This window comes from Schistocerca cancellata, chromosome 7 (genome assembly GCF_023864275.1).
Source record: "Schistocerca cancellata isolate TAMUIC-IGC-003103 chromosome 7, iqSchCanc2.1, whole genome shotgun sequence".
NCBI lineage: Eukaryota > Metazoa > Arthropoda > Insecta > Orthoptera > Acrididae > Schistocerca > Schistocerca cancellata.
Window position 1 is genome coordinate 609,307,180 of NC_064632.1, and position 26,452 is coordinate 609,333,631.

At 40.8% G+C, this 26,452-nt stretch overlaps 1 protein-coding gene across 1 annotated transcript in view; it reads right to left on the minus strand.

The window, feature by feature from the left end:
* The window catches only part of LOC126092940 (cadherin-related tumor suppressor-like), a 518,310-nt gene that overhangs the window by 148,368 nt on the left and 343,490 nt on the right, over positions 1-26,452 (minus strand). The window contains exons 15-21 of the mRNA XM_049908671.1: positions 25,555-26,112; positions 12,423-12,695; positions 9,920-10,177; positions 6,982-7,287; positions 5,646-5,966; positions 3,152-3,343; positions 1,261-1,653 (exon numbers count right to left, since the gene is read on the minus strand). Coding sequence (XP_049764628.1) covers positions 1,261-1,653; positions 3,152-3,343; positions 5,646-5,966; positions 6,982-7,287; positions 9,920-10,177; positions 12,423-12,695; positions 25,555-26,112 — 2,301 coding nt within the window. The remainder of the gene's footprint in view (positions 1-1,260; positions 1,654-3,151; positions 3,344-5,645; positions 5,967-6,981; positions 7,288-9,919; positions 10,178-12,422; positions 12,696-25,554; positions 26,113-26,452) is intronic.

A 26,452-nucleotide genomic window follows, 5' to 3' on the forward strand; every position in this document is an offset into this window, starting at 1 on the left:
CACAAATTGGTCTTTCTTGAACTTCCACTTTTATTACACCCACTTGGGTCTTGTAGGTGTTGCAAATAATTTGCTTTTCTTTGTATTTCACCCTCAATTGTCTAAGAATTACGAACATTCTCTTCATTAGTAAATACTAAGAAGATGTCCTGATTTTTCTTGGATCTTCCTTCCATCACCAATAACCATGTCAGAATTATTTCTCTGGCACCTTTTCACTCCCTGAGATCAAACCGATCTTTGCACATAACAATGTCAATTTTTGTTCTTACCCTACTGTATACTATTTTGATCAGCACTTCACAAATGTGGCTTGTCACATTAATCATCTGATAGTTTTTGTGTTCATCCAAAAGTCCCTTCCTCAGTACAGTGATGGTGATGTTTACCGAAAATCTGATACTAAGTAACTTGTTTCACAGATCTCTGACATTAACCCAAATTAACTTTCTAGTTCCCAAATCACCCACAGATTTCAGTTAGCTGTTTAGGCATATCATCAATTACTGGTGACTTATTTGAGACCGAGTCATTTGGTGCTCTACCAAACTTCCTGCTCCTCTCCTATCACACTGCGAGACCTCACCACATAAGCCTTCTAAGTACCATTTGAACTTTCTCCTACATTTAATAGAGGTTTCCTACCTGCAGCTTGTAGGTTACTACCTTTACATTCTACTTTCCCAAAACTACATCGAACTTTCCTGTATTCTACGTCAATCTTCCTACAATCATATCTCTTTCAACACACTTCTCTTTTCCATTCTCTTTTATCCTGTTTGCACATCCTATTAAATTCATTCCTATGCAGCTCACAATGCAATGGTCCTTCCAAAGTTGTACGATTTTCTCCTTTCTTCCGTGAGATCGACAATTTCCTGAGTCGTGAGTCATTCACAGGTTCTTCACCTCTACTATCGCTATACTTCTGATGTCCTGTACCACATAAGTTATTTTCTTCCTTATTATATTTCACTACTATTCCGGCAAACTGATTTCCATTACGTTACTTAAGACACTGGTCGCTGCCAGAGAGAATTTGCATTCCATTTAATTCCGTCTTAAGATTTCTGGCATTCCATTTCAGCACATATTCCTTTCTCTTATATTCTCTTGTATATCCCCTTATCCATTTAACAAAAAAATTGCTCCTGGAAAACTGAAATTGTAAAATAAATTATAAATTATATAAGGCAAAGTCATAGGTGTAAACAGGTACGAGAAAGAGGCAACGTTTGAAAAGACAAGAGATGTACTCACAATTATGTCAAGTTCCGGTGTGGCCTCCCGGTCCAGTGGACGTGTCGTGCGGACGAGCCCCGAGTGACGTTCGACAGAGACGAGGTCACGGTGGCGGCCACCCACCACACTGTAGGCGAAGGGCGCTCCGTTGGGTGGCAGGTCGGGGTCGGTAGCAGTCAGCGTCATTACGGACGTACCCGCAGGTTCGTTTTCAGACACGTAACCTCGTGACGCGTCAGCGGCCAGTTGTGGCCCGTTGTCGTTTATATCGGTGACCCGCACACGCAAAGTCGCAGTACCCGTCTGCGGCGGTGTGCCCGTGTCGATGGCTCCCAAGACCAGTGCGTACGCCGGTGTCACCTCGCGGTCCAGCCGCGACGTGGTCTCCACTACGCCTGTCGCCGGGTCCACCTGTCGACAAGCCGACAGTTGACTCGTCTCTCGTGTTGTCCACTGTGCACTGGGCAGGACTGCATCTGAATTGTGACTAGAGAATTCAGCAGAACTGGTACACGGGTCAGTAATGCACCACACCATATAAAAAGGGAACATCTCTGCACAACGGATTAGGTTTTTGGCAGCACTCGTTTGGTGGCAAGGTTGTTCTCGTGTTTGGAATCGACCACACTAAGCAGTAGGTTTGTATATGTTTAGATACTCGTCTCTACTGTTTCATTGTCACCAAAATCTCTAGTAACTGGACTCGAGGGAGCCCAGAGCACACCGGCCGAAGGGCGTTAATGGGGAATCACCGATACGACGTGGACATCCACAACAGGGACGACTGACAACACACATCGTACAGCAAAATACCGAGACCAGAGAGCAAAACCAAATCGTATACCGAGATGTAGCAACTATCGGCAACTACAGCACGACGAATGGGCAAATCGTCACGAGCACTGTCTTAACACGACTGCAGGCTGGGCCCCCGTGCTGCCGGCTTTATAGGACCACCGTGAGCACCGACAGGCTGACGCGGCAGGTGTAGTCTGTGCATAGTGATGGCGATGACAGCAGTGCTCGCACATTATAGAGGTGCTGCCTAGTGGCTGTCGACTATGTCCGTGCCTTCTGGTGGGCTGTCAAAATTGTCGGATCATCGTACCAGAATACCTTCATCTCACCTTCCCACAAAGCACTGAATCAGTCTACAACTACACCTACAATGCGCTTGATGCACAAAGGAGACAAAAATTCTAGCAGGGTACATCAGTATCTCGTGTCCCAACTTTTTTAATGTTTGGCCGCTAGGGGAAATTTAAGAATGTCATCGTACAGCTTTGTGTGACACAAGTCATTTAGGAAGTAATATTGAAAGGTATTTGTTTTGTTGAGACAATGGGCATCTGGAAAACCAGGACGTGAAATGACAAACCTGTGCCATTATTTCTGACATATTTTCCCCTCAGAGTTGCCCACATAATATTCATAACTGGTGGTACAAGATATACTAGACAGTTATACAAATTGTGGTATGTAAATAGGTGAATGTCTTGTTGTAATTCATTCTTACAACTTTTTAACTACCAAAAACATCAAATCAAAAACTTACACTACCCTCATAAAAAAGAGCGTAGTAATACCATGGTTATTACAAAGTCTACTGAATGTTTTTGAGAAGAAGATGAAAAATATGCTAAACATGAAGAACACTGCAACTTGCACACTGCAGGTTTTGCCCCATCGTATGCAGACGAAGAGGAAACATTCCACCCATCCACCTCAGCCTTCACTTCCAGAGCACAAGCTATACAGTGTGTGTAGATAATGCAACTGTAACATTAGGTAGTTCACTTAAGAGTATCGACTTGGGCTTACCAGCACTGACGGACCATTCATTTGTCACGGTTATGACCAGTACAGTACGCACAAAGGCAAGAGAGTCACAGAACACTAAACGACTTGCCTTGAAGGCGTGCTGAGCGTTGCCGGCGATGATCGAGTAGGAGAAGTGGTTGTTGTGAGGCCGCACGTCACTGTCGGTGGCGCGCACAGTGGCCACCAGGGCACCTGGCGCCGCCCCTTCCGACACCTCCGCTTCGTACACTTCTCGCTCGAATTCCGGCGGGTCGTTGCCGTCCTGGATGGAGATGATCACCTGCAGCAAAAGAGCACAAAATCTAATATTGCCACAGGCACTTACCGTACGAGGGTGGTTTTTGATGTCGTCAACTGAGGCTCGTCTTCATTGTCTGCAAAACACTCGAAAGTTAGCAATACTAATCTTTTATTAGTGTAGAGATCACCAAAACTGCTTTATCCAGTAACCTACTTCTGTACTCGTCTTGAAACTGCAAACTTTCTCACTCGTTACAATTGCAGTTGTTTGCAGACTCGTCACAAATCCTATACCCACTGCTGCAGTTTCTACAGACATGTCACAAATCCTATACCTACTTCCCGCAATTTGTCAATGACACTGTCTACTGAGGCTTTGCGTACTGACTTCCTGTGACTTATCACTTCCCTTTGAAATAGTGACTGATACGAGTAGGTTCAATTGACATCCCGAGCCAGGTGTCTGAAGCATCCAAGTATTTTAACAAGTCTCCCATTGTGGAATTTATTTACCCATGAAAAATTAGCAGGTGAGATATTCTAGCACCACAGTGTATTTGGAACTAGTGGCAGTTCACAACCAGCAAAATATGCTCAGTTTGCCACAAAATGAGAACACTGTCCCTGACCGAATCTTCTGAACAGTTACCAATACCTCACTTGTCGACAGCCGACACTTGGTAAGTGCTGAACCTCAATGGACATGTTTGTAATTTGTAATTCCAGAGTGTTGGTGCCGTCATTTTATTTCCTGTAAGGTTTATATTCGACAGCTCGATTAATCAGTCATGGTGACAAAGGAAACGAGTCAAATCTTACCCCTATTTTTGCAGCCCTAGTCCATTTGAGCCTCACCTCATTCCTTCTGTCACAATGGAAAATAATTTTCACTGCCTGCATTTTTCACAATCACTCACCACATTGTTTTTCCTAAATTCGCTGTGGAAACTGTCCATATTCATTGAATGCCTGCAGGAATTCTCCATCGGTAGAAAGTTGGTGTCCTTTCGGCCAAGTAATGTCCTGAAAGAGGAGGAGACCTGGGCTAGATGCAGAGAGTCCATAAACTACAAGCATTGCCACAGTTACACAGCTAGGAACCCAGTCATAATGAAATAATCAGCTGTCACATGCCCAACTTGAACAGATGGTTGTTCACACCAGTGCAACTCGAGCCTCCATCTACAACTTTCCATAGACTTTTTCTGTAAGAAGTAAGAACTGACCCCTTATGATGAAGAGTTTAGGCAAAATTCTCTTCTTGACAAACTGAGACTTTCGGTTTACAGGAAGTGCACTCTTGCTTTCAAATACTCACTTAAATGTCTTGCCAATAAGACTACATTTAACTGATTTTTACAGGGCTATTCGCATTGTTAGCTGTGACACTTTGCATTCCTTTTCAAAACTCGTATGCCACCTGAGAGGTAAGAGCCATCTGCTTCTCAATGAGTAATTGTGAGACCCAGAAGAAACAAAGCTTTTGTTGTTTTAATGTAGTCTAGTTTAAATTGGTGAATCATGAGTGCGGATTGGCCTGAGAATTCCCCTTTACACAGATATGGTGCACACAAGTCCTCCTAGTTTGCATGTAATACCATCTGTAAACAATTGATGCAGTCAACAAGAAACGGGGAACATCCTCAAAACCAAATTAAATATCTGAAACACTGCAAATAATTTGATTACTGAGTAGAGATGAGGTCACTCTGATCGAAGCACTGAAGACAAGGCATAAAACAATATTTCCAAAGGTTGTGTCCCCAACTGTTCATTAAATTGCTAGAGAGGCAAAGATGCTTCCTGTGTCAATGAAAATAATCAGTTTTTGCAACTCTTTTGTAATTGAATAGGTAAAACATCTCACCAAACACTGGCAGGAGAACACACACAGAAAGGTATTTAAATTTTCAAGCTTTTGGAGTCAGCGGTTCTTTCTTCTGGCAGAAGGGTTGAAAAGGAAGGAAGAGAGGTGAAGGAAAAGGACTGGTGAGGTTACCCCTGCACACCTCTTCTTTTTCTTTCAACCCTTTTGCCAGAAGGAGCCACTGGTTCCAAAAGCTTGCAAATTTAAATACCTTTGCACGCATGTTCCCCTGCTGCTGCTTGGTGAGTAGATTTTTATCTATCCAATTACATTATAAAGGAAGTTCCTGAACATTTATTAATCCTAATACATTTTGGGAGCTTCAGATGACACACTCATATTTTAGATCAACTGTGTAAGCAGTTCTCTGCTAGAGAAAGTCGTTAGAAGTTGGCAGTTTCTTCCCACATCTAAACTTAAGGGCTCCACACCTGATGCTGACACTACCCCCAAAGCAATACTGAAGGCAGCTTACCTGGGCCTCGTCAGTGTCATTGCCACGGATGGAGCCACGGTTCTTGGCCAGCACAGTGAGGACAGCACGGCTCTGTGTCTCGCGGTCGAGGCGGCGCGCCACTCGGATTTCGCCCGTGGTGGAAACGATGCTGAAGCCTCGGTCATTGCTGGCGCCCACGAATAGGTAGAAGACGTGCCCGTCATCGCCTGCATCCTCATCTGTGGCACGCACGGTGCCGACACTTGTGCCCACTTCAGCAGACTCGGAGACGTCCAGGTGGAATACGGGTTGCACGAAGTGTGGGTAGAACTCGTTTTCCCCCGTCACGTGCACCACCACCTGCACACAGCATCTCCTCTCCTCACCCTCTCACTCTCGGGCAGAGGGAAGACAACAGCAGCAGCTACGTGTGTCACATGTGAGGCAGTACAACACAATATAGTATGTCTTATATATACATTATGTCAGCTGGCATACATCGAGGTCATCACCCACCACTGTGGGAGCTTATGGTAGTGTTCACACATTATCACTCAGTAATGATCAATGATGACATTCCAGAACAAGCACTTATGTATTTGATAGCACTGATGTGTTGTAGAAATGGTCTGCAGTGTTAGATACAATGTGGAAATTTGCCAGTTTTCCAGACTGAAAGCAATGATGTTCATTGTTTTTAATTACTGTGATTGAGAACAGTATATTATTTAGGTGCGTTCGGCATTTTGCGCAGCAGTTGTATGCTTTTACAGTGCCACTGATGGTGTTTTTTGTGTACTGTTGGTTACAAGTGGGTGTCACTGTCCTAGTTGGATTAATAGTGATTTGGAATTAAGTGTCAATCTAAGAAATGTACTACATATTTTATAGCCCACCGAGTTGCAAGGTGATTACATTAGGAAACGAGACACTACATGGGATTCTCATAAAATTCTAGCGATGACTGCTTATACTCCACTTAACTGTAAGTTTAATAGTGTGAAGGGTTAATACTGTGACTTTTGCAATCACTATATGTCCTGGGTTTCTTTGGTTGTCAAACTGCCACGGGAATTTATGTCGATTTCTCAGTATGGCAGCGGGTTCGATGCTCTTCTGCAGTCGAAGCCTGCCAGCTGCAATCAGTGCGTAAATATGGAAAGCTGCTGACAGAACAGAGGAAAAGGAAAGGCAGATGATATGAACAGAAGGCAGGTTCGTGTTTTACACTCTCAACAACGCTCAGTTAGTTAGGGGGCACAACGATAGCTCAGCTGGGCAGAGTCAGACGAGGAAACTGATTGCCGTACTGGAGCAATAGTCTCGGCATCTCTCAAATAGTGTCCCTATCACTCAATATGCACAGATTACTGACCTTGGTGGAGCCATACATGGGTGAGTCAGGATTAGCGGCGAGCACGTCAAGTGTGTACAGCTGGGTCTGCTCGTAGTCGAAGGGTCGGCGGGAGTAGAGCACGCCCGTATCTGGGTCCAAACGGAAGGCGTCGCGTCCCGAACCACCCACTACGGAGTAGCGCACGACAGCATAGCGTGCCGAGTCGGCGTCATGCGCGAGCAGTGTGAACACTGCCGTGCCCGCTGGCGCATTCTCACGCACTGATGCCGAGTACTCGGCGTGCTCGAACGATGGTGCATTGTCATTCACGTCTGTCAGAGTCACCTGCAAATGGTAAATTAGGAAGAGCGTCAGTTGTGGCATCAAGTCGTGGAATCTTAGTGCTTAAATACAAACTACTGTTGTGCTTCTGGTTACAGGTAAAAACAGATCACAATCATCTCAATTTACATGAAGTAAAAATATTAACTTTACTTCGAAATGACAATAACCATAATAATGAAGAAATTTATCCAAAATGTAACTGCATGAAAGATTTAAAATAGTCTCAAAAATGCACAATTGAAAAGGGTCTGTAGGTTAAAACAACTTGGCAAGCAATCTATACATACTGTGAAAAGTATGGGGAGGCAACCAAAAATTTAATAAACACTCAATACTTTCTTTCAAAGTCTAACATAGAGCACATATTGGCTAATTTACGGACAGATCTCTTCCATGTAAAGTGGATTCACTCTCCTAAAATGTGACACATGTGTATGCTGTGTGACTGCACACTGGTAGGCCTTCTCACCATAGGAAACTCTACTGCCACACAGTTAGGAGATAGGCGTTAATTGTTTCACCTGTGGCTGGAGAGAGCCAAGTCTGTACTATGTAATGTGCTTCAGGGACTGCAGCTTATTACCAGCTTATGCCAGGCACTTAACCTTCCACTGACACATGAAGAAGTTGCACCTTAGGTTACGGTGCACAGTGAAGCCACCTGGTATTTGTGCTTCTTCGGCTGCTGTGTCTACAAATCTGTTATCCCAGATGCCCACATGTTCTGATGTCAAACAGAACACCACTTCCTTCCCTAGATATTAGAGCAAATTGAGGCTCCTGGATAGACTGGAGAGGGATATGTTCCCTTGATTGCCGGAAATGCAAACACAGAGACCAAGTAGATGAGGACATTCACTAATGGAACATAGGTCACCTGTCCCAGATCCCGCAAGGTTGTATATACCTCTGCACTGAGATTAAGAATTTGTCCAGGATACAAGTTCTGGGAACTCAATCTGATTACAAAACAAAATGGCTATTCTCCTTTACTTCTATCCACTTGTTGGCAGTGGCAGATTGAAGCTATGTTGCAAGCCAGGAAGTAAATAGGAGAGCATCCAAATGGAGGATTGTTGTCTTCCAACAACAGACATCTTGCACACAGCTTTTATGAAGGGATAAAACAGAGCTGACAATATGTTTTCAATGGTGATTTCTTCACATTATAGCAGCAATGTCTTCAGTTTACAGACACTTTAAGTATGGACTGCTGTTGTGGACTGCAAAGCATATGTAATTCCTCACGGGTTCCATCTGAGTTGGTGTCGGATATTGTTTCACAGCTGCTACGGAAATGGTGTGCTCTAGTGCACCACTAATCATTTGTTATGAGTAGGGACCCGAAAATGTAGCATTTATTTTTGAAAAAACTGATATCTATTTTTGGAAAGTAACTTCTATTTATGACAAAATTCAGATATATTTTTTTCTGTTTTTAAATGATTGATGTAGAAATTTAAAAGGCTGTCATGTTAGGTATCTGAAGATAAAACCTTAGTGGTTTGAAATAGACCGTTAAAAAAAACTGGGAAGCTTTCTGATTGAGATGTTTGCTTTTGCAAAAACTTCAATTTTTTTTTCCTTCTGAAATACTCTTTCCTTCTTTTCTTGGTTGTACTGAAGTGTTCACTATATGACTGTTTTGTGCTATGAAGCAGCGGCATTTTTCCGCCAGTGAATTGAGTGAGTCTCTGATGTGAGCTGTTTCTCGACATTATTTTTCTTTTCTCACCCAAATTGATAATGAAAAAATCTGCAGTATATTAATTTAGCCCTTCGCCAATCTTCACAGCCGAGTTACCAATGTTTGACAATGCCACAAGTAGAAATGGCAAGACGCTTATGGCACAGAAGCAGAGCTGAAAATAGCTCTAGTCGCACATTAAGGGAAGAATTTTGGCACGGTCAAAATACACCGATAGGTTTTGTTTTCCACCTGCTGTAGTGCAGTGAGTGGCCACTATAAACTGGTGGCTGGCTGTGAGTGTAAACAACTAGAACTTTGGCCATCACAGGGAAGAGGAGTTGTGCAGGGAAACAAGCCTCATCTCCCTCTCGCACATGTCCTGTGTTTCTGCGAAAGCAGAACTGACACATGATAACAGGTATTGCCGAGCTCTTCTCGTATCCGAGGGTTATAAACAAAATTCGTGATGAACTACACATATTCTATTCATTCATTTTAAAATAAGAAAAGAAAACAACACACATCGCAATGCCTTTTGTGATAGCTACTGCGCAATTGCTTGCTGAGATTGGTATGAGAATCATTTCAATCATCAGAAGATAACAACTTTCACAGCTGTGTGGTGTCATGATTGTTTATGTTAGACTATGTTGGCATTGTAAACAAGGTAATTCAAGTATTTGACACAACCACAGTTCTTAAACCCTGCCACCTAAAGAAGCCATGTTAAAATTTCTGCTTTATATACTGGTGATGGTCTGATAGATATTTTCCTCAAAAAATAGTCCATTTTTTGGGACAGAAATGATGCACTGCTGCTGAAACAAGGTGTGTCAATTGATTTAAAGTGGTATGGCAAAATACTAGAAAGCTGTGAGACAGAGAAAGAGAGGGAGAGCTGCAGGCTGGCAGCAGCTGCTGTGTCCCAAGAGCCATACTCACCCTCAGCGTGGCAGTGGCATGGCGCGGTTCAAAGGCAAGGTCGCTGGCGGTTATGTTGAGGTGGTACTCGGGCACCGAGTCATAGTCGAGCGGCTGGCGGATGGTGACTGCTCCCGTCTCTGCGCTCACAGCAAACTCCTCGCACTCGCTCCCACTGGAGATGGTGTAGCGCACCATCCCGTTTGGGCCCTCGTCACCATCCGTCGCCGACAGCGTCACGATGGTCGAGCCCACAGGCTCGTTCTCAGGGACTATGACCTGTGCACAAGAAATGGTCATCATTCCTGCTCATCAATGTGCCAGTAATACTACTTTACTCTACACATACGATCATTTACTGTTCTTGCCGTACTAAGTTATGTTTGGTTTTTGTGACTTTGTAGCTTTCTTTAATACCCACATTACTGCTTGAAGTTAGTATTTTTCATAAAAGTATTCAGTCATAGAAGAGATGCCATAACTGAGGAACTGTACATACAGAAGGATAACAATCTAAACTACGTGTCATTAAGGACACAAATAGATGTTCTGAAAAACTTTTTAATGTAGATGCATTTGACAATGGAAAACTCAGTACCAATGAATGTGGAAAAAAAGCTATTTCCTCCCATGATTTCACAACTTGAAAGAAAAATGATGTACAGTACAAGGACAAAGAATGGTGTGTACTTCCATTTCACTATTGTTACTCTTTATATTTATATGTATTTACTGGAGGAAACTGATATCCATGTCTTGATGCCTTAAAATACTTGAACAAGACCTTTTCCATTATTTCAGTTTCCTGCAATGTGTAGAATGTAAAGTATGGAGGAAAATCACAGTTACATGCCCTGTCACAGGCAAGGTCACTGGCATGTGGCAGATGCAAAAAATTTTTAAAAAGATTAATAAATAAAATAAAAAATAAATAAATAAATTCATACTAGCTTTTGAGCTCTTGCTCTTGCTATTGCTCTAGCAAAAGTACACACATCACACAGACAACCACAAAGATACTCAAATACACACATCCACTGCTGCGTGTGTCTTTGTGTGTGTGTGTGTGTGTGTGTGTGTGTGTGTGTGTGTGTGTACTTTGACTAGAGAAAGAGCAAGAGCTCGAAACGCTAGTGCGAATACTGTTTTCTCTTGCATGTTTCTAAGTGCCACACATCAGTCAACTACAGTGAGTTGTTGTCCTTCCATTATTTTACATATTATTCCATCCAGGACTTTCCATTATTGTTATACATGGTCACTAGTGATGATTTATTATAAGATATGTCAAAAAATCCTTTATTTTGCTGTAACCATTGACAAATGGGGTTTCTAGCATTGCTAAACCTTTACTGCTATGACTTAACTCTCGGCCTTTGAAAGACACGTAAGTGTCCCATTACTTCAAATTTATCATTCACTACCACACAGTATGGTGTGATATTCTGTCTACAGTGAACCACTCAAAATATGAGGAGACATTAGCATTTGGCGACACGATGATCCAATGATGTACAGCTTTGGTCACTGTATTCCTCATTCATTGAAGGTATGATGGAGCATGTGAAAGAGCCTTTACCTTCAATGTTGCACTTTATGAAAACAGCTGATCAAATACAGAGGGTCGCTATATGTCTATATGTGTGCTCCAAGATTGCGGAACATCTGCTAACCTGGTGAATGCTGATGTTAACCAGTTACATAACATGTGTATCACTGTTTCAGTGGGCTACACGAGTGTGGCGCTGCAGGAGCGGAGGAGGCCATTTGTAAATGAATTGGCAAAAATGACTCTTTTCTAGTATATTGGCACAGGGCAGGTAATCAACTCTTCTAGCAGAAACCTACACTAATTTCCTGAATAATTACACAAACAGCAATGGTATTATTTAAGTAAATAGGACTCGTGGTACAGAAAAACAATAGCTTTGCCACAACTTTTGCAATTATGAGCAAGTAAGATGACAGAATTTAATGTTTGCACTTTGGAAGAACTGGGGTTTGAAACACCATCTGGCTACCCGTATTTATGTTTCCCATCATTTCCATAAATTAATTAAGGTGAATGCCAGGATGGGTCCTTCAAATAGGGACATAGTCAATTTGCTCCTCTTTTCTTTCTTGTGCGCATTTCTAACTGACCACAAAATCGACAGGATGTTAAACCTTAATCTTCCTTTTATTATTACAATTTGATCTTGTGGACAGAATAAAGTGGCTGCCCCTGCCTGATGCAGAGAAAACTGCAACTCTTTCTTCTCTTTACCAATTAGTTTTCACAAATATTAATGACACACATTATGATTATATAATAAGCTGACATGTTTCCTATTCAGTCTGGAAATGGGGAAAGAGTAAAGCAAAAGTTGTCCTTCCAGTTGAGCTTGTTTCAATTAACATGTTAAGTCAGTTTCAATGAATGCATGTAATTTATTCACTACAACAGATCTGAACAGCCACATACTGAATTTGGAACTGTTGTACACTATTCTCAAACATTTAAGGACATCTGTCAGACCTTTACCTGGTAGCTAAGCGTGTTGAAGACAGGGCTGTGGTGGTTGTCTGGGGTGACCACCACGGTGACAGTGACATCAGCGTGTCGTGGCGGGACACCATGATCACGTGCCCGCACCCCGAGCAAGTATGTCACACCGGCACTGCCCGGGGCCCGTGCCACAGAGATCCAGCCTGTGTCACGTGCCACCTGGAAGAACTGAGAGCCGTTGCCCGCACCTGTCTTCACGTACTCCACCTCGGCGTTCACACCCACATCTAGGTCATCGTGTGCCGTCACCTGAAAACATGTCACGCCTGCCGTTTGTCAAACACTCCATACGAGGACCCACAGGCTACCCCCATCACCATTATCCTCATTTACAGTTGTTAGAAAAATATTAACATCATCTTAATACAGTGTGCAATATGACTGACTCAGTCATAAATTAGTAGAGAATATATTACCTTGGATTATAACGAGGTATCTCAAACAGCATGATCTCCATGCCCACTAGCACAGATTCAGAAAATATTGATCATGCGAAACCCAGTTTGGACTTTTCTCACATGAAAGCCACGGATCGAGTTAAGTGCATGGATGCAGCATTTCTTGACATCCCAAAAACATTTGACTCACTACTACACCAACAATTATTACCAAAAGTATAGATGGGATACCAAACAAAACTGATATTGAGGTAGTCATGGTAGAGAGGGTGCTGCAAGTTATCTCAGATGAGGAATCATCAACAGAAGCACAAGTGCCTTCCCGAGTGCCCCAGGGATGTGTGATGGGACCCCTGTTGTTCATATTGTACATTAAGAACCTGGCACACAATATTCCAATAGTAACCTCAGATGTTTTCAGGATATATATGCGGACAAGGAAAAAAATTCCCAGATTTTCCCGTTAAAAATAAATTTTCACCCAGTTGAAAATACACTTTTTCCATGTTAAGTAAAAGTATACTTTCCCTCGGAACTGTAAAAGTAATAAATCCTTTGAATGGCTATGGTTTAACACACTGGCATAGAATTTCTCGGCACTATAGAAAATGAAACCCAGGAGGGGAGAAAAAACACTTTTTGGAAAGATCTTTGATGTGTAGCAACATGTACACTGCACATTTTTGCATTACGAAAGTATAAATGCGAATTCCACCAAACAACGCATGTTACTTTCCAAAGCACTGAAATCGAGATTGTGATGCGCTTTAGTAAACCAGTCACAGCTCTCATCACGTGATCTCACCACCCAATGATAGCGGACATTCAGAGTATACGACATGTGATGTAGTCAGCCAACAGGAACATTGCTGTTAAGTGGTACGAACACACAAATAGGAAAAGTTAATCGTTTAAATTAATATACACAGTGTTGCTACAAGAAAAGCAAAGTTTTCGTGTATAATACTGGTCTCTAAGATTTGTGGAGCCGGAGAACCACTGGTTCACCCCGCAATATCACTACCTTTCAGCAGCGAGAACAACTGTATCTTTACCAGATCAGTTCTCTGTAGTACGCGCTCTATGCAAGAATAAAAGTATTCATAGTAAGTGACAAGAGTGCAAGTGATTATTTATCATCATAATTACCACGCCCACTCTCCACTGCCTATAGATTAAGAAGCTCTAAGAGAAATCAAGCTTTCACATAAAATGTTGATCTCTTTTGTGCATGTTACACTTTAAGATACATCACACAAATGTAATCTTCTGGGCTTGAAATTCTTCTAAATGTCTCGTCCTCAAAGAGTTGATTTTTAAATGAGAGTCAAATGTGATTTAAGAAATCAGTTTCAGCAGTTGCCAGAGTGCCAGGTAACAGGCGTCACCACTCTTGCACAGCTACGATGACATAGGAAGGCCATATGTTCGTATGTGTAAGACATTGTGTCATAAAAGAAACAAGACATCAGAGGATACTCCAAGAGCATTGGAATTTAGTGAACCATATTACAATGCATAATTCGGCTTATAGTGCGCGTTCGCATGTCCAAATTCCCAATGAAGTAGGCCTCGACCGTCCTAAAGCCTTTGACACATTTTACTGGTGGCAGATGCTTGTTTGAGCACTGTGTTTTGTTGTTGTATGGGGCGCATTTCCTTTGCAACTGAAGTTTTATTTTCATAATTTATCTCGTTCATATTTTATTGCTGCAGTATTATTCTGTAGTAACAGGATACAGTAATATCCTTTGTTACAGTATCGGTTCTTACCAGCTGAAATTACAAAAAATTGACTGAAAACTAAAACAATGAAAAACAGCTAAATTCTAAGAAATTCCTGGGTTTTTCCCGGTTTTCTCTTGGATGAAAAAATTCCAGGGTTTTTCCCGGATCTCCTGGGTTGTATACACCCTGTGTTCTGTGTTTTGCAGATGATGCAATTATTTGTAATGAAGTACAAAAAAAAAAAAAAAAAAAGGAACACACACACACACACACACACACACACACACACACACACACAAATATATGGTCAGCTCTTGGTTTGATTTCAAAGACGTGCTATACTGGCAACTTGTTAAATTTTCAGAAATTTAAAATTGCATACTTCAAAAAAATAAAATGTAGACTGGCAATGGCAAGGAAAGCGTTTCTGAAGAAGAGAAATTTGTTAACATCGAGTATAGATTTAAGTGTCAGGAAGTCATTTCTGAAAGTATTTGTATGGAGTGTAGCCATGTATGGAAGTGAAACATGGACGGTAAATAGTTTAGACAAGAAGAGAATAGAAGCTTTCGAAATGTGGTGCTACAGAAGAATGCTGAAGATTAGATGGGTAGATCACATAACTAATGAGGAAGTATTGAATAGGATTGGGGAGAAGAGAAGTTTGTGGCACAACTTGACCAGAAGAAGGGATCGGTTGGTAGGACATGTTCTGAGGCATCAAGGGATCACCAGTTTAGTATTGGAGGGCAGCGTGGAGGGTAAAAATCGTAGGGGGAGACCAAGAGATGAATACACTAAGCAGATTCAGAAGGATGTAGGTTGCAGTAGGTACTGGGAGATGAAGAAGCTTGCACAGGATAGAGTAGCATGGAGAGCTGCATCAAACCAGTCTCAGGACTGAAGACCATAACAACAACAACAACTTCAAAAAACACAGAAAAGATCAATTTTATGATTACAGTATCAATGAGTCACACAACTGCAATCAGCTGACTTGTACAAATACCTGAGTGTGACAATTTATAGGGATAATGGAATGATCACATAGGCTCAGTAATGAATAACATAGGTTCATTAGCAGAATACTGCGAAAAAGCAGGCAGTCTACAAAGGAGATTGCTTACAAATTATTTGTGCATCCCATTCTAGGTTATCGCTCAAGTGTGTGGGACCTATACCAAACAGGACTAGGCCTAACAGAGAACACTGAAAGTATACAAAGGGAGGGCAGCACAAATTGTCACAGGCTTGTTTGACTCACAGGAGTGTGTCACAAATGTTGAAAGATCTGAACTGGGAGACTCTAAAAGATTATCCCGCAAAAGCCTACTTATGAAGTTTTGAGAACCATTATTAAGTTAAAAATTGAGAGATATTTTTCATTCGCCCTCTTACAACTCCAGTGGGATATATGATGGTGAATTAGAGTAATTATGGCACACACAGAGGTGTAGGCAGTTATTCTTCCCATGCTCTGAATGTGACTGAAATTGGAAGTAGCCTTATTGTGAGTACCATATTAAGTACCCTCTGCCATGCACATCACAGTGGTTGCTAGATTATGTATGCAGATGTAGAGGACCAAGGTTTATGACATGATTCTCCATCTTACCCGTTGTTGTTGTGGTCTTCAGTCCTGAGACTGATTTGATGCAGCTCTCCATGCTACTCTATCCTGTGCAAGCTTTTTCATCTCCCAGTAACTACTGCAACCTACATCCTTCTGAATCTGCTAAGTGTATTCATCTCTTGGTCTCCCTCTACAATTTTTACCCTCCACGCTGCCCTCCAATACTAAATTGGTGATCCCTTGATGCCTCAGAACATGTCCTACCAAAAGATGCCTTCATCTAGTCAAGTTGTGCCACAAATTTCTCTTCTCCCCAATCCTATTCAATACCTCCTCATTAGTTATGTGATCTACCCATCTAATCTTCAGCATTCTTCTGTAGCACCACATTTCAAAAGCTTCTATTCTCTTCTTGTCCGAACTATTTATCATCCATGTTTCACTTACATACATGGCTACACTCCATACAAATACTTTCAGAAACCACTTCCTGACACTTAAATCTAACCTCGATGTTAACAAATTTCTCTTCTTCAGAAACGATTTCCTTGCCATTGCCAGTCTACCTTATATATCTTCTCTACTTTGACCATCATCAGTTATTTTGCTCCCCAAATAGCAAAACTCTTTTACTACTTTCAGTGTCTCATTTCCTAATCTAATTCCCTCAGCATCACCCGACTCAATTCGACTACATTCCATTATCCTCGTTTTGCTTTTGTTGATGTTCATCTTATATCCTCCTTTCAAGACACTATCCATTCCGTTCAACTGCTCTTCCAAGTCCTTTGCTGTCTCTGACAGAATTACAATGTCATCGGCAAACCTCAAAGTTTTTATTTCTTCTCCATGGATTTTAATACCTACTCCGAATTTTTCTTTTGTTTCCTTCACTGCTTGCTCACTATACAGATTGAATAACACCGGGGAGAGGCTACAACCCAGGGTGTATACGGGGACAAGGAAAAAAAATTCCCGGATTTCTCCCGGATACCCCGTTTAAAAAATATGGTTTTTCCCGGGCGAAAATACACTTTTTATGTGCTAAGTGACAGTAGGTTTTCCGTAGATTTTCCCTCGGAACTGTAAAACTTATGAATCCTTTGAATGGTTAACGTTTTATACAATCGCATAGAACTTCCCGGAAAAAAAAAGAAAAGTTGGGGCAAAGAAGGTTTTGGAGAGACCTTTAATTAAAAAAAAAAAAAAAAAAAAAAAAAAAAAAAAAAAAAAAAAAAAGGGGGGAGAGAAATTTTGGAAAGACCTTTGATTTGCATCAACATATACGCTGCATATTTTCATATTACAAAAGTATAAATTCGAATTGCACCAAACACAGCGCGTTAGTTTCCGGAGCGTTGAAACCGAGGCTACGATGTCCTTTTGTAAGCGAGTCGTATCTCAAGCCACGAGATCTCGTCAGCCGATGACAGCGGCTATTCAGAACATAGGACACGTGTTATAGTCAGCCAATAGCAAGATCACTGGTCACATAGCGCGAACATGCATGAGGAAAAGTTAACGGTTTACATTAATGTTTGCCGCACCGTATATCTACTAGAAAAGCTAAGCTTTCACATATAATGTTAGTCTCTAAGATTAACACGCTACAACAGAAGCTAAGCTTTCACATGTAATATTGATCTTTTTTTGCGTGTGTTATACTTTAAGACACATCACACAAATGTGCCAGTAAATTTAAAATTATGACATAAATGTCTCGGCTCGAAATTCTTGTAAGTGGCTGGTCCTCAAACTGTTCAGTTTCGAACGCTCTGTGATTTAGATATCCATCCCACTTTCTCACACGTAACATAATTCATCTTGCGTAAAAAGAAATTTACTTTGAAAGTAACGCTTTACTAACCACCGTTCGCAATACTATTCGGAGACTGTTAGAAATAGGTTCGATTTACCAGTTTCCAGAGAGCACCAGAAAACAGGCATAATTGTGCGAGTGCAACTGCAGTGGTGTAGGAAGCCCGTATGTTCGTGTGTATAAAGCACTAAGAGAGCTTACATTACACCATAAAAGAAACAGTGCATCAGAGGATACTCCAAGAGCATCGGAATTTCGTAAACCATACTAAAATGCATAATTTGGCTTGATGTGCAAATTGGCTTTTTCCAGATTCACAATGAAGTAGGTCCCATATGATATTAAGCTTTTCAGTGTGGTTTTAAGGATGTAAATTTTCTTGGAGTACCAGTACTCTATGATTTCATTTTTGGTTCTTTATTATGGCATAATGCCATATATGGCAGAAGATGATAACGTGCACTTGAAAATGCACTTGAAATTCAGCGAACAGTTGGAAGTAGCCAATACTGTAAAACGATCGCCTCGGCGGAAAGATTAATAAAGCCAAATTTCTTTAGCAAACTTGCAAAAATAACTTCACTGTTCGGCAAGACGATTAATGCTTGACCGCTACTAACTTGGAAATAAAATAAAATCAGAAAACTGAAATTAATAATATATTTTTGCCCTCCGTAATTATGTGAATGTATTTTAATTCACTTGATAGCTCCCAGCCACAGAAATCCGTATTGTTTTCATTTGACGTGGGAGCAGTACACGAAGAGAAGCAGCGAATTCACTTTACGTAAACACGGGTCATGTGGAGGTTAACCCCCTCCCCACTACAACTCGGACAACTATGTGCAAGCGTGAATCTGGCAGCTAGCGCGCGAGAAAAAAATTTCTCGTTTGCATCTGGCTGCTTGCTGCTACTACCGATACAGCTAACAGCCAAACTTCAAGTAGCGGAAGAAGGTACTGCTTATATGCGAGTCAAATGCGCATGAGCAACAGATCGCTAGCAATTGGTCAAACGAACCTAATGTGAACAGTTGTGACGTCATGCTCATGGCAAGCAGTTTATTGTTACGAAGAATTACAGTCTTTGCCCTACGTCCTTTGACATATTTTTGCTATTTGCAGACGCTTGTGCATGCACGGTTGTTTGTTTGTTGTAAATTGCACATTTCCTTTGCCACTAAAGTTTTATTTTTTTCCCTCTCGTTTATATTTTATTGCTGCAGTATCATTCTACAGTAGCAGGATACAATAACATTCTTTGCTAGAGAATCAATTCTGCAGTCAAAATTACAAAAATTTAACTTAAAGCTAAAACAATGAACAATTCCCGGAATTCCGAAAAATTCCCGGGTTTTTCCCGGTTTTCTCCCGGATGAAAAAATTCCCGGGTTTTTCCCGGATTTCCCGGGTTGTATACACCCTGTACAACCCTGTATCACTCTCTTCCCACCCACTGCTTCCCTTTCGTGTCCCTCGACTCTTATAACTACCATCTGGTTTCTGTACAAATTGTAAATAGCCTTTCGCTCCTTGTATTTTACCCCTGCCACCTTCACAATTTGAAAGAGAGTATTCCAGTCAACATTGTCAAAAGCTTTCTCTGAGTCTACAAATGCTCTAGAAATGTAGGTTTGCCTTTCCTTAATCTAGCTTCTAAGTTAAGCTGTAGGGTCAGTATTGCCTTACGTGTTCCAGTATTTCTACGGAATCCAAACTGATCTTCTCCGAGGTCGGCCTCTACTAATTTTTCCATTCGTCTGTTAAGAATTCATGTTAGTATTTTGCAGCCGTGACTTATTAAACCGATAGTTCGGTAATTTTCGCATCTGTCAACACCTGGTTTCCTTGGAATTGGAATTATTATATTATTCTTGAAGTCTGAGGGTATTTCGCCTGTCTCATACATCTTGCTCACCACATGGTAGAGTTTTGTCAGGACTGGCTCTCCCAAGGCTGTCAGTAGTTCTAATGGAATGTTGTCTACTCCCGGGGCCTTGTTTCGACTCAGGTCTTTCAGTGCTCTGTCAAACTCTTCACGCAGTATCATATCTCCCATTTCATCTTTATCTACATCCTTTTCCATTTCCATAATCCATAATGTTGTCCTCAAGTACATCGCCCTTATATAGACCCTCTATATACTCCTTCCAACGTTCTGCTTTCCCTTCTTTGCTTAGAACTGGGTTTCCATCTGAGCTCTTGATATTCATACAAGTGGTTCTCTTTTCTCCAAAGGTCTCTTTAATTTTCCTGTAGGCAGTATCTATCTTACCCCTGGTGAGACAAGCCTCTACATCCTTACATTTGTCTTCTAGCCATCCCTGCTTAGCCATTTTGCACTTCCTGGCGATCTAATTTTTGAGACATTTGTATTCCTTTTTGCCTGCTTCATTTACTGCATTTTTATATTTTCTCCTTTCATCAATTACGTTCAATATTTCTTCTGTTACCCAAGGATTTCTAGCAGCCCTCGTCTTTTTACCTACTTTATCCTCTGCTGCCTTCACTACTTCATCCCTCATAGCTACCCATTCTTCTTCTACTGTATTTCTTTCCCCCATTCCTGTCAATTGTTCCCTTATGCTCTCCTTGAAACTCTGTACAACCTCTGGTTTAGTCAGTTTATCCAGGTCCCATCTCCTTAAATTCCCATCTTTTTGCAGTTTCTTCAGTTTTAATCTACAGTTCATGACCAATAGATTGTGGTCAAGAGTCCACATCTGCCCCTGGAAATGTCTTACAATTTAAAATCTAGTTCCTAAATCTCTGTCTTACCATTATATAATCTATCTGAAACCTGTCAGTATCTCCAGGCTTTTTCCATGTATACAACCTTCTTTTATGATTCTTGAACCAAGTGTTAGCTATGATAAAGTTGTGCTCTGTGCAAAATTCTGCCAGGTGGCTTCCTCTTTCATTTCTTTCCCCCAATCCATATTCACCTACTACGTTTCCTTCTCTCCCTTTTCCTACTAGTGAATTCCAGTCACCCATGACTATTAAATTTTCGTCTCCCTTCACTATCTGAATAATTTCCTTTATTTTGTCATACATTTCTTCAATTTCTTCGTCATCTGCAGAGCTAGTTGGCATATAAGCTTGTACTACTGTAGTAGGTGTGGACTTCGTGTCTATCTTGGCCACAATAATGCGTTCACTATGCTGTTTGTAGTAGCTAACCCGCATTCCTATTTTTTTAATCCATTATTAAACCTACCCAGAAGCAGTGAATGCTGACAGGCAAAAACAGTTTTGTTTATAACCTCAATATTGCACTTGACAATGGCATGTCCGCTTGAGGTTTCCACATTAGTTGAATAGCATTCACCGATCTGTTTTTTGCTTTTTGGAGGTAAAATCTTTTCTTGAATGCTTTCACACTATGGTCAAAGTTGTAAAACTGTGGAAGTTTTTATAAGTTGGTAAAACAGTTCAGAAATGGCTGAACCTACATGACTGACAAGCAGTGCCCTAACTGGCCAGTTCAAGTGTAAACTCCTTCACCAAAAAACCCAGAGTGACAACATTATTCACGAAGACTGCCATGTTACAGTTGAACATACAGCATAAACACTTGTAGTAGGTGTCGGCACAGTTCATAATGTTATCAGTAACAAGCTTAAGTCTAGCAAACCAAGTGCGAAGTGAGCCCCAAAAGGGTTAACGTAACAACATGAGGAAAGGAGTCAGAGTGTGTACAGATTTGAAAGAACACTATGAAAGGGAAGGTGTAATGCTACAGGTTCTACTACATATTTTCCTGTAGATTCACATTATTCATTTTAACAGGTCATGCATGTGGACCGGGCTGCAGAAGAAATCACCATAAGGTAAGTGAACATAATTTCTGTAGGATGTGCACACGGAAACTGCGACATTGCAAAGATATTTCCGAGATGATAATTATTTATGAAAAACAAGTTTTTATACTTTTCATAATTACTGACCAAATATGGGCAGAGATTCAAGCCAAATACTAGTCAAGAAAAATAAAAGTAAAATCAAAATAATGACACATGCAAAAAGAACAAATTTTCAGTGGTAAAAGTACTATTTAATGAATGAACATGGTGTTATTCAATGTGCAAGAAAATACTAAACAACTTGCAGTGCAATCAACAATGTAAAACATATGTAAAGTAGTAAAGTTAATTGGAATGACTTTTGGAATAATGTAATGTTAGGAACTTACTGTTATAAAAATGTAAATGAATATGTGGCAGTTATTGTAGGGCATCTATTACATGGAGACCAACTGACAGACAGACTATACGTTTTTGTCTAGCAGATTTATCAAACAATCAAGTTAGAAATGTAAGTGTCAAGTTAATTGGAAAAGACCTGGACAATCACATCTTGCTATAAAAACATGTATTGAAATGTATCTAAAAACAAAGATGATGTGACTTACCAATGGATTTTTTAAATTCATATTTTAGCATTACTGTTCCATTGCTGGAATGAGGTACTGTGTTATAGATAATAAACCACAAGAATGCACAATATTTTTGTACCAATGTTAAAAATATTTTTATTTATTCATTTATATTATGGGATGGGAATGTCCAAATTGTATGGCCACCTCTGGCAAACTGTACAACCCAAAACGCTCCTGGATATGTATGTACACAAATTCTGAATAGTTAGAAATGAGATTTGGTGCCATTTCTTGCAAAGAAACTATTCCAAATATGAATTTCAAATAGCTCAATTATATTCAATTCTGGTGCGTTGCAGGACCAGGAAGACATGCCATCACATTTCATCTTCATGCTTAGGAAACAAAGCCTTGAAATATATCCCAGTCTTTGTTGAAGCATTTGCAACAAAGAAAATGGATTCCTCATTGCGGAAGACAGTCAGTGAAAGTAGTCACCGAAAATAGCTTTTAGCTTTTTTACAAAAATCTTTGCAAATACGAATTATTTAGCCTCATTTACATTATATAATATAAATGTGACATATACGTTTAAATAGTTTAACACAATTTAGTTACGAGAGAGAATAAAAATTATTGACAAATATCACTTTATTTACAAGAGAGTATGTTAATATGATTTGTAAATGCAGTTTTTTTTAATCTAAAGTATTGATTAATGAAGATCATGGATGGAAAAATTTACTGCCACAGAAACAAGAGGTCAGTTTAGTTAACAGCCACTAAAGAATCAATATAATAATTTGTCAGAATATATATTTCTGGTATCTTTTTGAAGACTGGAGTGACACAAAACTAGTATCTGAATACATATTTTAATTTCTTCATAAAAACTAAAATTTAGCTCTGCTGGACTAAGTCCTTTAGATGTCTTTCCTCACTACAATACACATTACCTCCTAGGTACCGATAAGCTAATATTGCTACGGCCAGAAAAAAACTGTACTGAAACTTCTGTCACTACAAAATTATGATCTACAAAGTACAGGGTGATTCAAAAAGAATACCACAACTTTAAAAATGTGTATTTAATGAAAGAAACATAATATAACCTTCTGTTATACATCATTACAAAGAGTATTTAAAAAGTTTTTTTTTCACTCAAAAACAAGTTCAGAGATGTTCAATATGGCCCCCTCCAGACACTCGAGCAATATCAACCCGATACTCCGACTCGTTCCACACTCTCTGTAGCATATCAGGCATAACAGTTTGGATAGCTGCTGTTATTTCTCGTTTCAAATCATCAATGGTGGCTGGGAGAGGTGGCTGATACACCATATCCTTAACATACCCCCATAAGAAAAAATCGCAGGGGGTAAGATCAGGGCTTCTTGGAGGCCAGTGATGAAGTGCTCTGTCACGGGCTGGCTGCAGAACTTTTCCCTTTGCACAAACACCCATTCTCTGTAAACTATTTATACCAACGTTTAATACACCACCTATCAGGAGGTTTAACACCATACTTCGTTCGAAATGCACGCTGAACAACTGTTGTCGATTCATTTCTGCCGTACTCAATAACACAAAAAGCTTTCTGTTGAGCGGTCGCCATCTTAGCATCAACTGACGCTGACGCCTAGTCAACAGCGCCTCAAGCGAACAAATGCACAACTAAATGAAACTTTATAGCTCCCTTAATTCGCCGACAGATAGTGCTTAGCTCTGCCTTTTGTCGTTGCAGAGTTTTAAATTCCTAAAGTTGTGGTATTCTTTTTGAATCACCCTGTATATTAACTAAGCTTACCTGAACACCAATTCAATAATATGAAGTTACTTATGGGCAACTATCACCATACCCACTTAAGCTCTCCTTACATTGTCTACAGTAATGTAATACACATGTGTATGCCTCAATGTGCATCTGATTAATTTCTGTGTCTTCCAAATAATGTGCTGCAGTACCACAACAATATTAAATGGTGTTCCATTATGGATAACACTTCTATAGGAATACCTTTCGAGTCATCTATTTACTGTAGAGATACAAGAAGCTAATGTTTATTGATTTACAGGATTCTTATGTTTTGCTACAAAAGTCCAAATGTATGTTGATGTTCACCATTGGCTGTTGTTTTTTACTTTTAATGTTAGTGCTTCAACTGTGTCAATGCGTTTTCAGCAGCTCTGTCTGTTGGAAAGATATACCATAAAAAAGGATAACGGGAACATAAAAATGACAGGTACTGGAGAACAGTGCTCTGGTCATACTGAAAAATAGTGGTACCAGTATTCTCTTATTGGAAAAATTCAGACACATTTACAGTTTAAGTATGTGACTGAAAAATGAGGGGCAACACATTTTTCACACAATCTTATAAAGTGATTCCTGAAGTTCTGCACTAACATCTTTGACAGAACACTTTATCCAGACTGTGTTGTAATGCACAAATAGCAGCTCAATCATTAGATATGTTAGAGTATCAGTCCCACCAATGTACTTTACATCATTCTCAGACCTCAATTAAACAGGTATGATTGTGTTCCAAGCTCTTATCAGATTCCCTAGTAATTGTTACATGCTCAATTTTACAAAGATTTTCCCAGAGAGCCTAAATCACAATTGTCAATACTGAACTCAACCCTTTGCTGAAGAATATTAGTTACTCAATATTAATGACATTGGCAGCTGTGTACTTCTTCTAACATTTAATATCCAAGACTACTCACTAACAGATGGACCAACTGCAGGAAAAATAGTGACTACTGTTTTCTGAAAGTGTCATGGTGTAGTCTTCACATTCAGCACAGTTCTGTAATCCTTATGATTTGTGTATTGTCATGTACATAATTTGTGGCTTACTGTTCATTTGAGTTGCAAGTATCTCTCTCTGTGTGTTGTAGCTATTACAAACACCAGTCTGTTAGATCACACACTTTACGGTGTCTCTTATGTGGAGGATACCAGGAGCAAACACTTGCAATTGGCTAACAGCCATCGGCTACTGCGATGAGCACTGCATCCTTCTGCCACGGCAGTCAGCTTACAGCTTATAAAAGAAGTGAATTCATAGTGTTACGGAGCATGAAATTGTTACATATTTAATGCTGGCCACGGGTGTAAACATTCCATAACAGCGTGAAGTTGACTGACTTTCACTGATCACAAAAGGGCCACATTTCAACTGTGCAAGAAGTATACTACTCACCTTAATGATTCGCAGACCCACAGAAGCCTTCTCTGGCACAGGTGAGAAGTAGGTATCTGTCTCAAACTCAGGTGAATTGTTATTGGCATCGACAACGTCAACTGTGACGAGGCACTCCGAGGACATGGGTGGCTTGCCATTGTCGGTGGCGGTGACAGTGAAGGAGTACTGGTTCTCGGGTGAACGGTCCATTGAGGCACTGTGCTTGTAGCGCAGCCGCCGCTTGGAGAAGATGTCGCCACTTGCCGGATCGACGGTGAATAAATCGGAGGGCTGCTGGAGCGCGTACGAGATAACAGAGTTGGGGCCCTGCTTGTCACGGTCTGTGGCCACCACACGCCCCACGAATACTGCCTCCGACTGCCGCCGCTGCTGCTGCCCCTGCCCTGATGCTCCCACTTCACTCCCGATGTCGCCCTCAGTGCTGCTCCCAGTCATTGTCTCCGGTACACTGAAGCTGTAGTAGGAGTGCTCGAACTCAGGTGCGTTGTCATTCTGGTCCTGGACGGTGACGGTGAGTGGTGTCTCAGCACGCCACGACCCGTCCACTGCCGCCACCTGCGTGCGAAAGGCATGGAGGGAGGTCATTACAGGTACAGCTTGTGATGTGATAGTCCCAACTGGCCATTTAATTGTATAAAAACAATCATATTACTGTTCAATAGCCGTACAGCAATAGCTACATGAAAAGTCTTTTCAAGAAACACTTAAATTTCAATTTAACAATGTAGGAAAAAATAGCTTGCTTCTTACATTAAGTTGTAGACAGGCACAATTAAAAGACATATACACAAAACTTTCAGCCACAACCTTCATCAGCAAAAGAGAAACACACACCATTCATGCTCACAAGCAAGCACACCTCATGCACACATGACCGCCAACTCTGGCAGTTCTG